The sequence below is a fragment of the Amphiprion ocellaris genome, chromosome 17 (genome assembly GCF_022539595.1).
Source record: "Amphiprion ocellaris isolate individual 3 ecotype Okinawa chromosome 17, ASM2253959v1, whole genome shotgun sequence".
Classification (NCBI taxonomy): domain Eukaryota; kingdom Metazoa; phylum Chordata; class Actinopteri; family Pomacentridae; genus Amphiprion; species Amphiprion ocellaris.
The window spans coordinates 10,620,254-10,637,494 of NC_072782.1; the positions used below are offsets into that span (position 1 = coordinate 10,620,254).

General features: G+C 37.8%; 1 protein-coding gene across 1 annotated transcript in view; it reads right to left on the reverse strand.

Annotated features, from left to right (window-relative positions):
- Nucleotides 1-12,327: 12,327 nt before the first annotated feature.
- Nucleotides 12,328-17,241, reverse strand: part of eng (endoglin) — a 40,885-nt gene continuing 35,971 nt past the window's right edge. Inside the window, exons 12-14 of the mRNA XM_023283779.3 lie at nt 16,220-16,330; nt 16,076-16,123; nt 12,328-15,993 (exon numbers count right to left, since the gene is read on the reverse strand). Coding sequence (XP_023139547.2) covers nt 15,872-15,993; nt 16,076-16,123; nt 16,220-16,330 — 281 coding nt within the window. The 3' untranslated portion in view covers nt 12,328-15,871. The remainder of the gene's footprint in view (nt 15,994-16,075; nt 16,124-16,219; nt 16,331-17,241) is intronic.

Genomic DNA, 17,241 nt, shown 5'->3' on the forward strand with positions numbered 1-17,241 from the left:
CAGCGGTAGTTCAATCAAAGAGCCTTACTTTAGTTATTATGATAATAACTCAATTAAAGCACTGTTTGTTGCAGATCGGATAAAATAATCACCATCGGCAGAACATGAGCGCAATTAAAATGCAGTACATCTATGCACCACTAGAGGGGACTCAAACTAGACAGAAAACAGTTCCACAATTCACTGTAATGCGAAGTGTATAGCTGGACTATCAATAATAACCATATATATATATATATAAAATATATAAATGCATTATTAGTGGCATTAATATGATATCTCTACAACACAATGGATGTTATGAAGCGACTAAGTATGCACTGTATTGGAATTGACATTAGGCAGATTGATAGTGGGGTTGTAGACCAAAAATGATAATTAAGTGTGTCTACCATTTGGATCATGTTGTGCCTTATTTTTTGCGACGCATACAGTTAATGAGGTTGTCGATGTTGGCAAAGTTGGCGGACAGAATCAGGTTGTCGGAGGCGTCCATCCACAGCTGCCAGAAACGGTTCCATTCAGCTAAGAGATGACAAATGGTAAAATTGTGGACATTCAAGTGCTTGGCTACAGCCCTGATTTGCATGCCAGCATCTAGAGCGCCAACAGCCTGATCTTGTCTTTTTCTTGTCATCTGTGACATTGTGTCATTTATATAAAGCTGCATTTTTAAGTCACCGGCCAAAGCAGTGTCTGTATCTGATCAATGTAAATTCGAGTCTAAATTGAACCAGCTTAATTGGCTAAATTTAACCCTTTTTGTAACCACAACAGGAGAAGTTAGATTTTTAGCTCTTTTCCTAAGTCAGAACAGATAACCATTTTTTTATGCTATATTTATATTTTTGCTATTTTGATAATGCAAATCATTAGTATTGACAGGTATAACGTGCTCTCATGCAATACCACGTATGAACTATTCTGCTACATTTACGGTTACATTCTCATGGCCATGGACTCACGTACACATTGACATCACACATTCTCTTGAACAATGAAACCACTCAAAGATCATAAAATCCGTCACAAGGAGCGGCAGCGTATTTCTTGATATATGGCAAGTCAAATGGCTCATAAATTCCTTTTCGAATTGTTGTGTTTTGATTCTTAGTGAGACTTAAACTCTGTTTATGTCTGGATCACAGAGTGCGACTTAAAAGCAGTCAGGGAGCACTGTGGTGGAGTTGAACAGTTGTGAAAGTGTGACATGATGGATGCTCGGGGCCAGTGTTGTGGAAAACGTGATTCCACTTCACACCTAATGGACTGGCAAGCCATGCCCTAGACTGCTAGAGATTCCAAAATAAAGGCCCAGACATTCGGCCATGCTGACAACACTGCTGACATCAAATTACAGCTTTGCTATCTGTCTGCACTAGTAAGATGGTAAGAACAACACTCCTCGCATGTTGTATAGCAAAAGCATAGAGTGTTAAGGTCAGGGTCTCTTGTTTTCAAAACTTGGAATCATATTTTAGAATTTGGATAATAATTTATAAATCTGGCAGCTTAATGGTTGCAAACAAAATGAGCGTACAGTGTTCTTTTTGTTTGAATGGTAGCATCACAAAGCCTTGAGCTACAAAGAGAGGCATATTTCATATCCAATCTCTATGCAGTGAGCTTTACACAAGCACATGGACACAGAGAGAGGAACAGACAGAGAAAGAACGAGACAAAACATCACGCTGCTTCTAACCTTTTCTTAAAGCTCTCCAACCCTGGGTATTTAGGCATCACAAACATAGAAGAGAGCAGTGGGCAAACAGGGAGGCTGCCCTGGTCTGACCTCACTAGTAATGGGATGACTTTGATATTCCCAGAGCACATGACACAAGGTACTCAGATTAAAAGGCTTTTATTCACCATGACCTTTCCCTAGCTGTCTTTCCTCAGAGAAATCTTCCCTCTTTCTACTGCCATGGCAGTGACAGGCCATCCCCACCAAAACAAAAGGCCAAGTGGTAGGGTGACACAAAGTCAATATGGGAGACTCGTTGACGTTTTGAACACATCACATTGTAACCCCTGTGTTATTGTTGTTTGTATAGCAAAGACTTACAGGGGAGAGAATGCAAACCCAGATAGCAGCACTTGATTAATCACCATTGCTCTGTGCCTCATGCATTGCAGAAAAAAAATGTAGATTAACTGTATTCATTAATGTCAAAAGTTGAAGGTGTACATTTTGTATTCATCGGATTTTTCTTTCGAAGTTTTAAATTTACATTTTCAGCCTTTTGTTTCTTGGTTTGGTTTTTAAATCATTTACATTGAACAACAGGTACTTTATCATCCAGTGTCGTATGGTTGACATGAGTCAGTGTGACACATACCTGATTGGGGTCCCGTCTCCATTTTTGTCCCAAACATTGGTCATTATCACCTTCTCCATGTGGACGTGACCGTGGACATGACCGCTCACCCTCAGTTTGTCATGTCTGTGGGTGGACATGGAATTGATGGATTCCTTAATCGTGTATTTTGACACTTGATGGTGCCACTACAAGTGCCGTGAAGTTTTGACAGCCCACCTATGTCAGAGTGGTATAGTTGTTGAATACTGCACAAAAATAACAGCATCTACTTTCACATCAGTCGAAATAAGCTTCTGCAAGTGTTATTTAGTCTCTGCAGCTGTTTCTAAATAAACTGTGAGGCCTATATTTTCATAATAATAATAATGAGAGCATGTCGGGCAGTGCAATGCTATGGCTGCATGTGGTTTTGGATTTTGGACAGCAGTGGGGCTGTATGGGATAAGCTAAAGCAGGCTTTGGAAGCAAAGACAGTACTTGTTAAAGGGATCAGTTCATTGTTCAACAACACATAGTGTCATGCATCATTTGCTCCGTTTTTACTATTCATGAATAGCTGGTTTGCAGTGAAGTGGCACCTCACAGATCTGGACCTGCGAGGATGCAGCCTTAAACTCACTTTAAAAGCAGAAATAACTGCTTTGGCAATTCAGTACACATCTAGAAGATAGTAGTTATAGCAAACAGGGAGCATGTAATGCATTTAATTGTCAAGAGTGAAATAGCCCACCTTGAAAATTGCATTTCTAGATGCATGTACGTTACATTATCGAAACACATTAGCACCAGAACAGAATGTCATCTTTCAGTCCTCTGAATGACAAAATTGTTGTTAATATTAAAGTAAAATTAATTGAAAATGCTGCTCTCAGCAAGCTCATAGCGATTTCACAGATTTGGATTCCTCTGGGCTTTTGTTGACTGCCTGGAATCTTCACCTCAATAGGTCGTTTTCATTTTATTATGCAATCTGCATTACTGTGGCATTAGAAATTATTCTGAACATCATCGTGTTCCCCTTGCTGTAATACATATAGTGAAGTGTCTCAGCAGGACTTAAATGCTAAATATTAGTCTGGAAAAAACAAACGCAAATGCACTCTCACAAACCCACATAAAACTGTCTCTCCTCTAGCTCTAACACAAACAAACAGACACACATACACTTCTTCTCTCCTTGGTGTACAGATAAAATATGGAATATAATCATAATAATTCGATTTGAATGCGCATTAACATGTATGTTGTTCCCCTAAATTCATTACGGCGGTGCTTTTGGCTACAGGCTCTGTTTGTCATTGTCCAATTGGTCGGTGCCACCCGCTAGTAACTTTATCTCTCAGTCCAGCTTTCCATCCACCGTGGCCAAGTCCTCTCTCCCTCCACCCACAAAAAACTGTCCTCTTTGCACAAGGCCCCCTCATTCATTCTAATTAAGCCAACTGAAACTAAATAGCAGAAGCTTTGTTTACAAGGGGCTAGCTGCGCTCAGCATTCTGTGCACGGAGACGCTTGTCTTTACAGCCAGTCAGGGTTTTATCTAGAGCTACACTTACTGCTTACACTAATTTACATTTGTGTTTTCCTTTCCACTTATTTCCATATCTGCCACTGTGGGGCTAGGTTGGCTTCAGCGAGGAAATTTATCAATCACATTTAAACTATAACTAACACAGGCTGTTTCAGCACCACAAAAACATGGGCATGCACTCAGAAACCGAATGGTGATGCAATAACACCATCAGCACCAAGGAAAACAGGGATGCCAGATGAGGTCAAAGAATAATTTTTGTGCTTAAGAAAAATAAGCAAAATATCATTGCACAAACAGACACAGGAAAAAAAGAGCCAAGCAAGTTCAAAGAAAACAGAAAAGGCTTACAAAAGGGTATGAAAACATAGAAGACTTAGAGTAAGAAAAAGGCATCGCTATCACTCATCATTTAATATGATGAACAAGACCAGGTGTTCTCACCTCAGTTGTTAAAATGTGCCAAGACTCAACTGTGCCTGGCTTTCAAACATTACTAGATAGTGAGATATATCTTCAATCAAAATAAATATGATAAGAAATAAAAGTGGGTTTAGATTTTCCTATTGTAGAAAAATTTGTTACATACTGCAAAAATAAAAAAAATAATTAATTAAACAGAGCTAAACACATCTTGCATAATTTTACTCTAATTTTGCTGCTTCAAAATGTTATCAAGCCGAGCAACCCCCTTTATCAGTATTCTCCTCATGTATTCAAGCTTTTTGCTGTTGTTGTTGTTTGAGGAGACACAGTTACACAATCCAGTGCCATTATTGTGAAACATTTAAATCTGTCATACAATTCTCCAACACAGACACAGTCAAAAGAGGATTCTTTTTATTTATTTTCAGTTCTCCCCAGCAAATCAGTTTTTAATATACATGTAGAAGACTGATCCTAAAGATATGCATGAACTGTAAATTTTAATAACACTTAAATTATTTATTGTTCGTTTTTGCATTCAATAGCAATGCTGAACAAGAAATAAACTTTCTTGTCTGGAGTTGGTTAACTAGATAGTGCAGTTGACTATTTAATGCCAAGTCAAAAATATTCACAATCTTAATATGTGTTCACTTACACAATTCAATTCTTGACTCCTTATTTAAAAAATACACCTTCCACATATGCAACAGCAATCTAACATTAATTTGTGGAACTTGTGGTTTCTAAATGTTATCCTTCAAGGCTTATTGAAGCACTTCCTGAAAAAAAGAATTTAATCATTGCTTTAGCCATCCAGTCAAGGTGGCATGTGATCCCTTAAAGTGAGTCAGCCTTTGCTTGCAGGTGTAGAGGCACACTCCAGTGACATACAGCTTTTTAGTTTACCCTTAAGTTTAGCTCAGCGCTCCACAAATTTATATCAATATGTCCCCTAAGTGAACATACCAGCTACTGAGTGTGTGATATACAGAATGCTGAACTGACCTTATAACATTCAGCTAGTGCTCCTGGTAAACAAGCAAAGTAGCCACTGTGCAGAAAAACATTTTCAGATTCCATCATGGCAAGCCAGCTTGACTGTCTAGTATAATCTGTAAATTATTTTCTGATGGTCTTATATAGGGCATACAGTGCCTATTAAAAAGTATTTACCCCCTTCTGAAGCCTTCTTCTTTGGTTGCTTTTCAACACTGAATCATGGGGGATTTAATTAGGCTTATAAGACAAGACTTTACAAAAAGGCTCTTTCATGTCAAAGTTACAGCGGATTTCTTCAAAGTAATGTTATTTCATTAAACAATATAAAATAAGCGATTGTGCAAGTATTCACCTCCTTTAAAGTAATTCACCTTAACACAAGTGTTGCAAATTGGTGCTAGAAGTCACACAATTAGTGAAATGGCGACCATTTAAGCTGAGTGCAGTAAATGTGTATCAAGTGATTGTAGTATGAGCTGAATCTGGAAGTCTAGTTCCTGGTGAATCAGCACTCATGGCGATAGCAACACCATGAAGACGAAAGAACACCCCAAGCAACTATGAGAAAAGGTTTTTAAAAAGCCTAAGTCAGAGGATGGATACAAGAAAATTTCCAAGTCACTGAATGTCCCTTGGAGTAGTAAAATCTGTCATTAAGAAATGGAAGAAATATGGCACATGTATAAATCTGCCTGGAGCAGACCGTCCTCAGAGACTAAGTGACTATGCAGGGAGGACACTAGTGAGGAAGGCCACCAAGTCTACCTATGAGTCAAACCTATGACTCCTCTAAAGGAGTTACAAGCTTCAGTGGCTGAGATGGTAGAGACTGTGCATACAACTGTTGTTCTTCAACAGTCAAAGCTTTATGTGAGAGGAAGCCACTGTTGAAAAAGAGCTCATATTAAATCTTAAATAGAATCTACCAAAAGGCACGTGAGAGACTCTGAAGTCTACAGAAGGAAAGTTCTTTAGTCTTTAACATTTTTTGGACATTAGACGACATGCTTTGTTTGGCAGAATGCACTCTCATAAACACTGTACATCATCACAAACACAGCATCCCCACTGTGAAGCATGGTGGTGGCAGCATCATGATGCCTGGATGCCTCTCAGCAGCAGATCCTGGAAGACTTGTCAAGGTTGAGGGTAAAATGAATGTAGCAAAGTATCGGTTAATCCTGGAGTACAACCTGATGCAATCTGCGAGAACTGTGACTTGGGAGAAGGTTTGTTTTCCAGCAAGACAATGACCTGAAGCATGCAGCCAGAGCTACACAGAAATGGTTTCAAGCCAACATGATGAATGCTCTGGAGTGGCCGAGTTAGAGCCCAGACCTCAGTCCAATCAAGACTTTGTTATTGGAATTGAAAAGGGCTGTTCTAATTTTCATGCCACCTGACAGTTGCAAGTGTCTCCCACATGATTAAGATCTATTCACACAGGCTCAGTGCTGTAATTGCAGCCAAAGATGTGTCTACTAAATACTGACTTGAAGGGGGTGAATACTTATGCAATCATTTATTTGGTTTTGTATTTTTAATTAATTGACATGAGTTTGTAGAAATCTGAGTCTTTTTTTATAAACCTTGTCAAATGAGCCTAAATTAATTGCCAATCTTCAATGCTGAATAGCAATCAAAAATGGGAGGTGATTTCTTCTCAGATTCTCTGTATCTTCATGTTCCTGTATTTGCTACACTTTGACTGCATAACTTTGCCAGTTTGTGAGATGCGCTTGAGTTTGCTGATGTGAGCTGACCATTCATCATTTCCAAACCGAACACAACGCAGGCTCAAGGAGATAAACTACCCAGTTGCAGTAGTGTCTGTTTGAGTTTAGTTACATCAAGTTACACATGACAAGTAGAACCAAACCCTCAGCTGAGCACTTCTGAAGTCTCACCAAGCTCAGCCCATTCTCAGAGAAAGTGGAAAACATGAAAAGTGCTCTCTGATAGACCACCATTAGCAGTTAAAGGAGAGAGCAAGGGGATGAGAAAACTATAATCTGTTGTGGCAGTAAGCAGAGAGCCAAACCTGAAGAGAAACAAAACCCAATACCTGTAAAGCATTTAACTGTGGCCAATTACACTGGATCACCAGGCAAGGGGGGAAAATGTCTAGTACCCACTTTGTTACTCTGAGAGTCAATTTTAAAGGACAGACATTACACAAGGAATGAAAGACTCTGAAAACAAAGGTGAGGTGGAGTCTGAAGAAAACAAAGAAATGGTACCTTGCTTATGCAACAATGTAGCATGGCCTACAAAAAAATCCACCCGTGCTTATACAACTGTCAGCTTATGTTGGAGTCAAATGTCCAGCAAGTCAACACAACTGCACTCCAGGGCACTGAGGTGCAACACTTCTTTAGATTACATTATCACTACCCTTTTTCGAGAAGCAACTGTAAAAGGAAAAGACTTGAATAAGCTAGATTACTCCTAAAATTAACTGGTTACCTGTAGCTGAATGTGTGCAATAGTGACATCTCTGCAAGTTGCAAGAGACAGAACCGTTTTCTCTCCCGCAACTAGATCGACTCAGTCGGTACGCTTAACAGTCACGCCTCCTGTATGTCACATGAGGATGTCAGACCTACCTGTACAGCGGTTTAAAATGCATTGCTCCAGGCACTATTTCTCTGGATCTAATTTGAAGAAGGCTTCAGCTGGTGCGTCCCTGACAACCTGGCAATTTTAGATGAGATGAGCAAGGTTACGTGAAGGGAAAATGCCACCAGGAGTGGGACCTTTTGTTCAGACTTATGGTCTTATGGTAGACAGCACTTCATGCAACTGTTCTTAGCACAAGTGAGGAGTCAATCGGGGAAGAGCAACAGATTATAGTGTACATCACAGAAAAAAGAAAACATAAAATTTGTACACATTTTACCTACCTGGTTTGTGTCCATTGACCTCTGTGCACTCTGTTATTTAAATGCAAGTGATGTTTGCATAATTATAATAAAATGGAAACAGCCATCTAAGTGCTCTTCATGAAATACACTTTTATTTATATGTAAGCTTGTTTTTTCGAGTAAACAGTAATACACTAATGGACATATAGTGGCAAATTATTAACTACAAATATGACTGCATAACGTAAATAAAAAAAGTTTCCTGAATCTATAATGTATATCCTCTGGGTTGTTGCAACATTTACAGCTAATATCCAGCCCGCTAAAATTGGTGTGTTTTCTAACAACATGAGCAATTATTACATGTAGGTGAGCAAGGTGTGGTGCAAAAAGAGCAAACACAAATGAAGAAAAAGCTGTGCTGAGTCACCTCTGAGGTGTTATAGTCAAACATCAGCTTCAGAGGTGTCTGCGTTTTAAAGGAATGGGATTTGCTTTGAGCGCACAGCACTGCCTGTAAGTTGGAGGATTACTCTGGACCAGACTGTGGATACTCAGTGAGGTGCAGGCAAAGTGTATGGGTGCTTGTGAGAGAGTGAATGTCTGAGTTTGGGTGAGAGATGAGGAGAGAGGCTGAGCCTGTACAAAGTCTCGAGGAGTGTAAACAACCTTGTGTGCAGCACAGCGCCTCAGGGTGTGAAAATCTGAGGGAGAGACGGCTTACTCCGAGTAGCTTCAGTTATGCTCAGATGTAGCTTCCTGAATTCAACATGGCCCTAAGGCTTTATAGGCTTCATGTCGGCATCGGTCACAGATTTGTTTACCAAAATCTATGAAAAGTGTTTAAATATAGATATGTAACAATGCGACATTCAAATGTGTGCAGTCAAAATCAGATCATTCACATACGTGGTCAGAAATGCGTTTTTACAAAGGCTGCGGCATTGATGGTGCATTCCAGCCTTTCATTTCTTCCACACTGTTTTCCTTCATCACTTTATTATTGATTTTGTTCAGGTTTCTCAGCGAATTTTCTGGGTACTTTGCTTCACAAGAAGGCTCATTCACTTCTTCTGTTCATAGCCAATTCAAGCTGTGAATCCAGAGAAAAATAAAAAAAATATTGCACCATCTGGTGGTGGCAAGTAGAAACCCATTCATCCGGGTAGTTAAATTGAATGGGACGTCTCCCTGCAGCCAATCATTACGCAGTGTTACCAGCAAAGTTAACACTATAATGAAAGCCACTGAGATAGTTTATCTTTTTAATTTCATCATACGCACCGGTCACTTCTATACAACAGACAGATTGTTGAGCACCAAGGCAACGCTCAGGGACATGCAGTTAAACACACAGCCTTTATCTTACCATATTTAAGTCTTTATTAAACTAACAAAACTCTTACTGCATTAATTTTCTCTTAATCTTACTGACTGATTGCTGATTCATTTTTATTCGATTTGAACTGTGCTTTTTGTTTGTTTATGAAGCAGTTTGTAAAGTGTTATTTGAAAAGTACTTCCCACATGAGGCTAAAAGATACGAACATTTTCTGCAACTGAATCATTGTGTAATTTGTTTAATTCATGACAATACTGTATTCAAATGGAAAACCAAGCCCTTAAACTCAATAGAAATCAAACAGGCGCTGATCAAATTTTCTAAATTATTTCTAATATTTAAAAACTCATATTTTTTAAAGGTTTGTAAAAAGATATATGGCATTTCTCCCTTCCGCCTATGACTGTTTTTGTTTGTTTGTTTGTTTTGTGTTTGACAAGACCTTGGCTTCCATTCTCACTGTGAATATTTACATAAGTTCAGCTGACATGATTTCCCGTTTCATTTTACACTCTCTTTTCCTCTCTTTGTACTCAACCACAGTGGATATGTTAATAAGGGCATTTTATTGCATGTTGGAATTACAAAATAGATATAAAAGGCAGAAGATGTAGAGGTAATGTTATCTTGTTGGTTACTTTTAACCCATGTAATGTAATTAATGTTTTGGTATTCTATGGTAGTGATGAAACACGTCAAAAGTAAAAGTTTTAATACTATAGAGCAACAGTGCACTAGACATATATATACTGTAGCTACTATATTACATACTGTTTAATCATTCTAAATCATATTCAGTCATTTCTTTACATAGAATAAGATTAACTTTCTTAGTGATCTAGTTACTTATATTATGACATTTCCCATTATCAGGTAAGGCTATGAGCTAACTAAGGTTGATAATGATTACCATCTAGTATTCTTAATCACATCAAAGTTGACAGAACTTGTGAAACATTAATGTGTTACTGACGCTGCTTCCTTGGAGCCTAGCAACATGCTATGGTGTATACAGTCAGAACGCAACTCCTTGGCAACAGTAACTTTTTTTTCTTTTCTTCTTAAAATACATCCTCACAGCTCCATACAACACTGGCACGCTTTCCTTTATTTACATATAAACCACACTTACCGCATGATGCTGTCAAGAGAAGCGGGAAACCTTTCTTCCTTACTCACACCTTAATTTCACAGAAAAGAGCTCTGACAACTGGTTTTGCCCTGAGGCTATTGTAGCATGCTTCATGCATAGATAGCACATTTCACCTGGTACAATTTTCCAGGAACGAACAGATTGGTCCTGAGCTAAACAACTTGAAAAGACATGCAACACACACAGACATGCACAGACACACGCGTCACAATATGTATCCTGTGCAAGGCCAAATGGTTCCATGGTCATATCTGGAGACGAAGGTTGTCCATAAACATGTATTGTGTGCCTTGGCTCCACTCCTGAAAACACTGATTGAATTTATAAAAAGGCAGACTTCAAGCTGAAGGAAAGGCCACAGATAGAGAAAACACCATTATTTTCATTATTTCACCCAACAATAAAGGCTGTACTGTATATGGTTCATAACATCACTAGAGAATGATGTTTTCCATTCTTTAAGCTCATTTTGTTTCGGGTCAGTTATGAGTCAGAGTCTCCTGAAGCAGAAAAGCAGAGCATGAAAAAGTATCTTCGTGATAAGTCAGACACAAGCACAATTTTTAAGCTCTGCATTAGTAATGATATTAAGAAGAAGAAACATACATATATACATACATATATATATATATATATATATATATATATATATATATATATATATATATATATATATATATATATATATATATAAAGAAACACACACACACACACACACACACACACATATATATATATATATATATATATATATATATATATATGAAAGAACAACTGTTCAAGCTTAACTAATAAGTGTTTTGCACTAAATGTGAGCCTCATGTACCACAATGGCACAACCTCCATGTAAAATACTCATATATATTAATGGTAATTAAGTATTTCAATCTGATACAGCTTTATATTATTACTCTGCTTCAATGTGAAATATTATATTCATTTAACGGCTGAGGCATGTCTACTTTGCATTTGATGTTATTTCATATGTCATATATCATCTCCACTTCAACCAATATAAAATGCTGCTTTTTCATAAGTGCATCACTAATGCTATTTCAATATTACAATATGCAGATAATGACATAACCCTAAAGAAGATTTTGTCTTGGTGCTAAAAGTACTTGCGCATACATTTGTGTAAAAAAAACGTAATATTTCTGAGATTCTTATAAACTCTTAAGTCTCGTAACTCTAATAAACGCTGTAGTTGAGGCTGCATAGCTGGCTGCACGCTTATGACATACAATCAGGATTTAACACGTTTAGACTGTGGTAAGCTGTGAGATTCCCTCTTATTAGGATTAGAACAAACCATACCCATGACCTGGGTTGAAAACCATGTGCAATTAGTGATGTTTCTAACATCATAAAGCCCCTATTTCACACTAGTAGAAAGATCAGTCAAATAATGTGTATTTTTACTGCATGTTCACCATACTATAATATACTATGCCTTTCATCACTTCTAGGGTTTTACAGGGGTCATGAATATGTTTTACAGCCTGTGTTCTGTCTTTATTGCATGTCAGTGTTCTGCAAAGTGTGCTGCATTATTCCTCTCTGATATTGCTTGTCCTGGGAGATCCTGGGTATCCTGGGAGTTTGCTGTCTCCAACACCACATAATGCGCAAAGCTTCACCCACTACACAGCCACAAGGGTATAACAAATCCACCCGAAAACATGAAGAATGTTTATCAAATTCATTTTATTAGGATGATTTTAGACAAAACATATGTTTCTCTGAGACAACATAGAAATACATGGCATCAGTAGAGTACTGTCTCAAAAAAAGGACCCATTTGAAATGGTAAAAGGCTGCCCACTCTAGCACAGAAATAACACTGCATCTTATACATTATAAAATAAAAGCAGAGATTTTGACATGTAACAACTTCTGAGTTTTTGGGAAGAATACAGAATTTTGGACATGGAGTCTAGAGGAAGGATCTGCTCGCATGAATGTAGTTTTTATTATACACCTACATAGAGACATATGTGAACACATGCACACACGCACGCACACAGTATGTATACTGTGCACAAACAGGCACACATGTTTTGTGTAAAGTGTCTGAGAAGCTTTTTTTTAGAGGTAACAAATGGATCTGCAGGGTTAACAACTGAATTAATTGACAGCCTGTCTGATTTTACTGTCGGTGCTCAGACAGTCACCAGTGCTGCTTTAGCGCAGGTTTTAGAATACCTGTCATATAAAAAAAGAAGAATATGTCTAATGCTGCAACCACATCCTAAAACTAAATAAAAAAAGTTCTCACTGATTGCTGGATTTTTCCTATTTTACGTGTGGCTCTATTCTGATAACTGCCAGACTGCTGAATATTAACTGGGATGCGACTTTATGGTGAGACATCCTGTCTTAAGAATTCAGAATGCACTTCCCCATGACACCCACTGAAGATAGTACAATGAACACAATACAATGTCAGGATGTCAGTTAGCAGAGATATGCAGTGTTTTTTGGACTGCAGGGGGAACCTTACGGTGAGGACAAGAGTCAAATGGGGTCAAACCAACAAACCAGTGGAATGCCTTGGACTTGTGTTGTGACAGGCACCGTCTACAGTGTGATCTGAAGTACATGAGATTTTTTTTTAAAAAAAAATGAAAATTATACAAAACTAATGTTGTGCATTTGATAAGTGCCTTGATTAGGAATTGTCCCAGTTCTTCAAAGACATGAAAGAACAAATCAGGTTAAGAAATGGAAGAATATTATACAACACTTATAAAAAAAGAAAAAAAAACACATGGTAAAAATGACATATAGACATTACATACAAGTTTACCTCATCATATTGCACAAATACTCAAGTGGCAATTTGTACTGGCCCTCTTTGTTCTCTGCCTCCGTAGAAATACACAAAGGAAATCAGACACAGAGAAAATGTACATGCACAAAAACTGAGTTATAAAAGATGGGGAATATGCTACACAGCTCACATACAATGAGGAGACAGTAAGTTTTACAAATGCAGTTGGTTTGGAACATTTTTGATATTATGTTTGAAGGTGAATAAATTAACAATCCAAATCAGAGAATAACTAACTATTTGGAATGTGTCTATATATTGTATATCATGTAAATAACAACAAGACATGATGTGTTGTGGGGAATATTTTTGAAAGAGGTAATAAAAATATTAAAAACATTTACATTTGTACATTGAAATAAAAAGTGGGTTCACGGATCAACCGTCAATCTATGGTTGTAGCCCTCCTGAAAGTCCCCATCATGCAATTATGCAGCTTATGTCTAGCATTAGCACTGCAGTGGCTGATGCAGCCCATCAGATGTAGAAAGCAGAAGTTAATCATTTTAACGACAAACTAATTGCTCTCAGATGACAGTTTCCACATCATTACAATTATGGGACAAATGAAAATAAAGCCAGGTTTGAATTCTTAAAAAGGTTTTGATGCCATCAACAGTTTGATGACTCATGGTTTGTATTGATTAACGTACAAAGTGCAAATTGGTTGCATTCAGAGCTGACTTAAACGGCAGTTAATGCTCAAAAATTAAATTGTATCTTTACTACCCCCTTTGAGAAATAAGCCTTTAAAGTCTCACTGAGGTGGCGCCTCTTCAACATGTAGGAATGGTTTGTTTGTCAAAGGAAAATCCTGGTGATTCATAACATCCATTAAAGGAATTAAATCATAATCAATCACAAAATAGTGCAGAACATCAGTGGCTGGCTGCATTGTGAATGAAAATAATGAATAAGAGGAAATAAACTTCATGTCATGTCTTAATTTTGTAATGTTAGGTGGAATACATAGATGTACCTGTGTCTAAGAAGTGATGAATAAATCAGCCTGAAAACATTTTAATGCAATACATAAAGGTATTTTTGTGTGTTCGCACAGACAGGAAATTTCTGTTGTAAAATTGTGGTTACAGCAAATTGATTGTAGTGAGTGATTCTATTGAGAATGGATGTTGTGCTAAAGGAAAACTGCTGGAATTCTACCTCAGAGACAGACTATTTTTGGGAAACTCCACCCTGTGGTCATAGCTGGGTGAGTAGTGCAATAGTCCATATCCAGACGTTTAATTTGAAAACTGATGTGCACAGTTTTGGAACTTACTTTTCATGATGTGCACATTACTCAGCTCTGAATGCAGCCATACATATCTGCATGTGGTACTATAGATTTCAAAAGGGATGGTTTCTGAGTTTACATAAAAAAAGATTTTTATTGGGTTATACATTCGCTGATACCTTTGGGCCATAAATAATACTTCAGATTGGCTATGTTGAGTAATTGATAAATGATGTACATTTCTCTGTAACTTCCGATAAACACTCGGGGGGGGGGGGGGAGTTGCCATTAATATAAGGGCTCTGATACACTTATTGGACAGCATAAAAATGGCACCATTACTTTGTTTGTGAGCGACAAGGACCCAGTGGGTCAATAAGAATCACCTAAAGTGACACAGAATAAAAAAAAAATTAAACAGGCAGAAAATAATCAATTCACCAGAGAAATCTAGTTTTAAGTTCAAACTTAGCTCCAGACTTCTAAATAATAGGAGGTAGCTGTTAACCATTAACCTTAAACTCCAATTAAGACAAATAGTCCTTGAAGTGACCATTACATTGATTAGTTTAAGATCTCAATGTGTGGATCTGTTCAGTCTGCAAGATGTTGTTAAAGAAGTTTTTCTGGACCAACCTTCAGATTTTAGTTGCTTAGATGTGAATGCAAAACAGCTTTTCATCTGTTTTTCAAAGTGAGTCTTTTGACTGGTTTGTCTCCTGTCTGACTGTTATTGTGCTGCCATCACACAAGCACAATTCATTCAAAGGAATGCGGTGAATTTCCTGTTAGCTCTTGGGGGATATGGTTTGTTTTTCCTGTTGCTGGGAGCCAATTTTTTTTTCTCTTGCCCTTTTTAACTTCCTGTCTGGGAGCTCGACTTTACAGAGAGGCTGCAAAGGTGAGCATCAGAAGCCAATGATTAGACTTCAGTTAGCCGTCATCCAGGCCTCCCCACCCACGATTACAAACTCCCACATCACATCCATTTCAGACGTGGTATGTCAAAGACATGGCTTGTGCTTTTTTAAATAAGATTTCAAAGAGGGCAGGCGGGAGAGAAATGCTTTTTAAGCATTAAGAGTAAAAAGAAAAAGCACAAAACCCGTATAGGTGACTTTCAAGGGAGATGGTGGCCCTGCTGGTAGGAAATAGCATAATTTCATGCCATGCTGCTGGTCGGTGTGCTTTGGGTGCTTCCGATGCTAGCGTTGGCGCTGCTGTTCTCAGAAGGTGAAGGGTTAGTGGAAACGGGTTGGCGCTTCGCTCCTGAGCAGGGACATCCTGAAGAAAGAAGAGATGAAAGGGAATTAGAACCTGATTAAAAAAGAAAATAACTGTTGAAAAGAAAAGCACAATTCCCTACCTGGAAGACTGGCTGCAGTTGAGCTCATGTCCAATCCAGTTGGGTACCCTGAATTAAGCAGAATGAGACAATTTCAAATTTAGACATAAATGTGTTCATATTAAAATTCAAGCAGAAACACAGGGTCCTGAGTTATGCATTTACCTGTTTTAATTTTGATAAACCACAGTGCTCCAATAAGTAATACTCCAATCAGAAACCCTCCAAATGCAATTCCCAGAACTCCTGGTAGGCCAAAATCAAAGCATGGTGGAGCTGAAACATAAAAAGAAAGACAATGTATGCAAGCTTCAGTAAATCAGAAATGACAGTTACCATTAATTCTAACGCAGGACTTGAAATGACGCAAGCGAACCACGACATGATGGTATATTCCAAGTATTTTTACAAGTGTATAAAACATACTGTATGCTTCACTCAGGTAGCATCAGAAAGCTGAAGGTTTCCAGCAGAAACCTAATTAATCTGATATATTTTTCTGGAAAAGGAAACTCAAAAACATCAAGTTAAAGTTCCATGTGTTTCTTAATGTTCCTCTTCAGAAGAGAATGGCTCAACAGTATCAGTACCACAATGTCTACTTCTACTCCAATCCAGTGTTTTAAAGGATTTGAGTTACAAATTAAAGAAGTACAAGCTTTCAAAAGACCTGTTTAAGAATCATTCCCACTTTCAACTACTCAACTTGAAAATAAATTCAGAACAACTTTGCAGACCATGTGATGGGCTTGTGTCTCCATATTGGCATGAATTACAACTAATAGTTTCTTCACAGGTCAGTTTAAAGTCTTATGGTGTCAGTTCTATGTGGTACTATAAAAGGCTACCATGTACAGCCACTATAAAATCTAGTTGTACTAACAAAAAACATCTTCTGCCTGAAATAAAATCAGAAACGCAGCTCAAGTTTCTTATAATTATTCATCTTGGAGAACTAATCAAAGCACAGTCCATAATTAATCATACAATGATTGATACAACATAAAATAGATTGTCGTCTGTCTTATTTAAATCACATCTTCAGGAAGCCCAAAAAACTTGCCTGTTTCTAAAGCTGCTGTGACGTACCTGAACATAACTGCACACAGAGATGCATTAATTCTGATTCACCAAAGTCACAGTGCTGTGCTTGTTTTTCAGCAGACTTAATTTAGATTTGCTCAAAA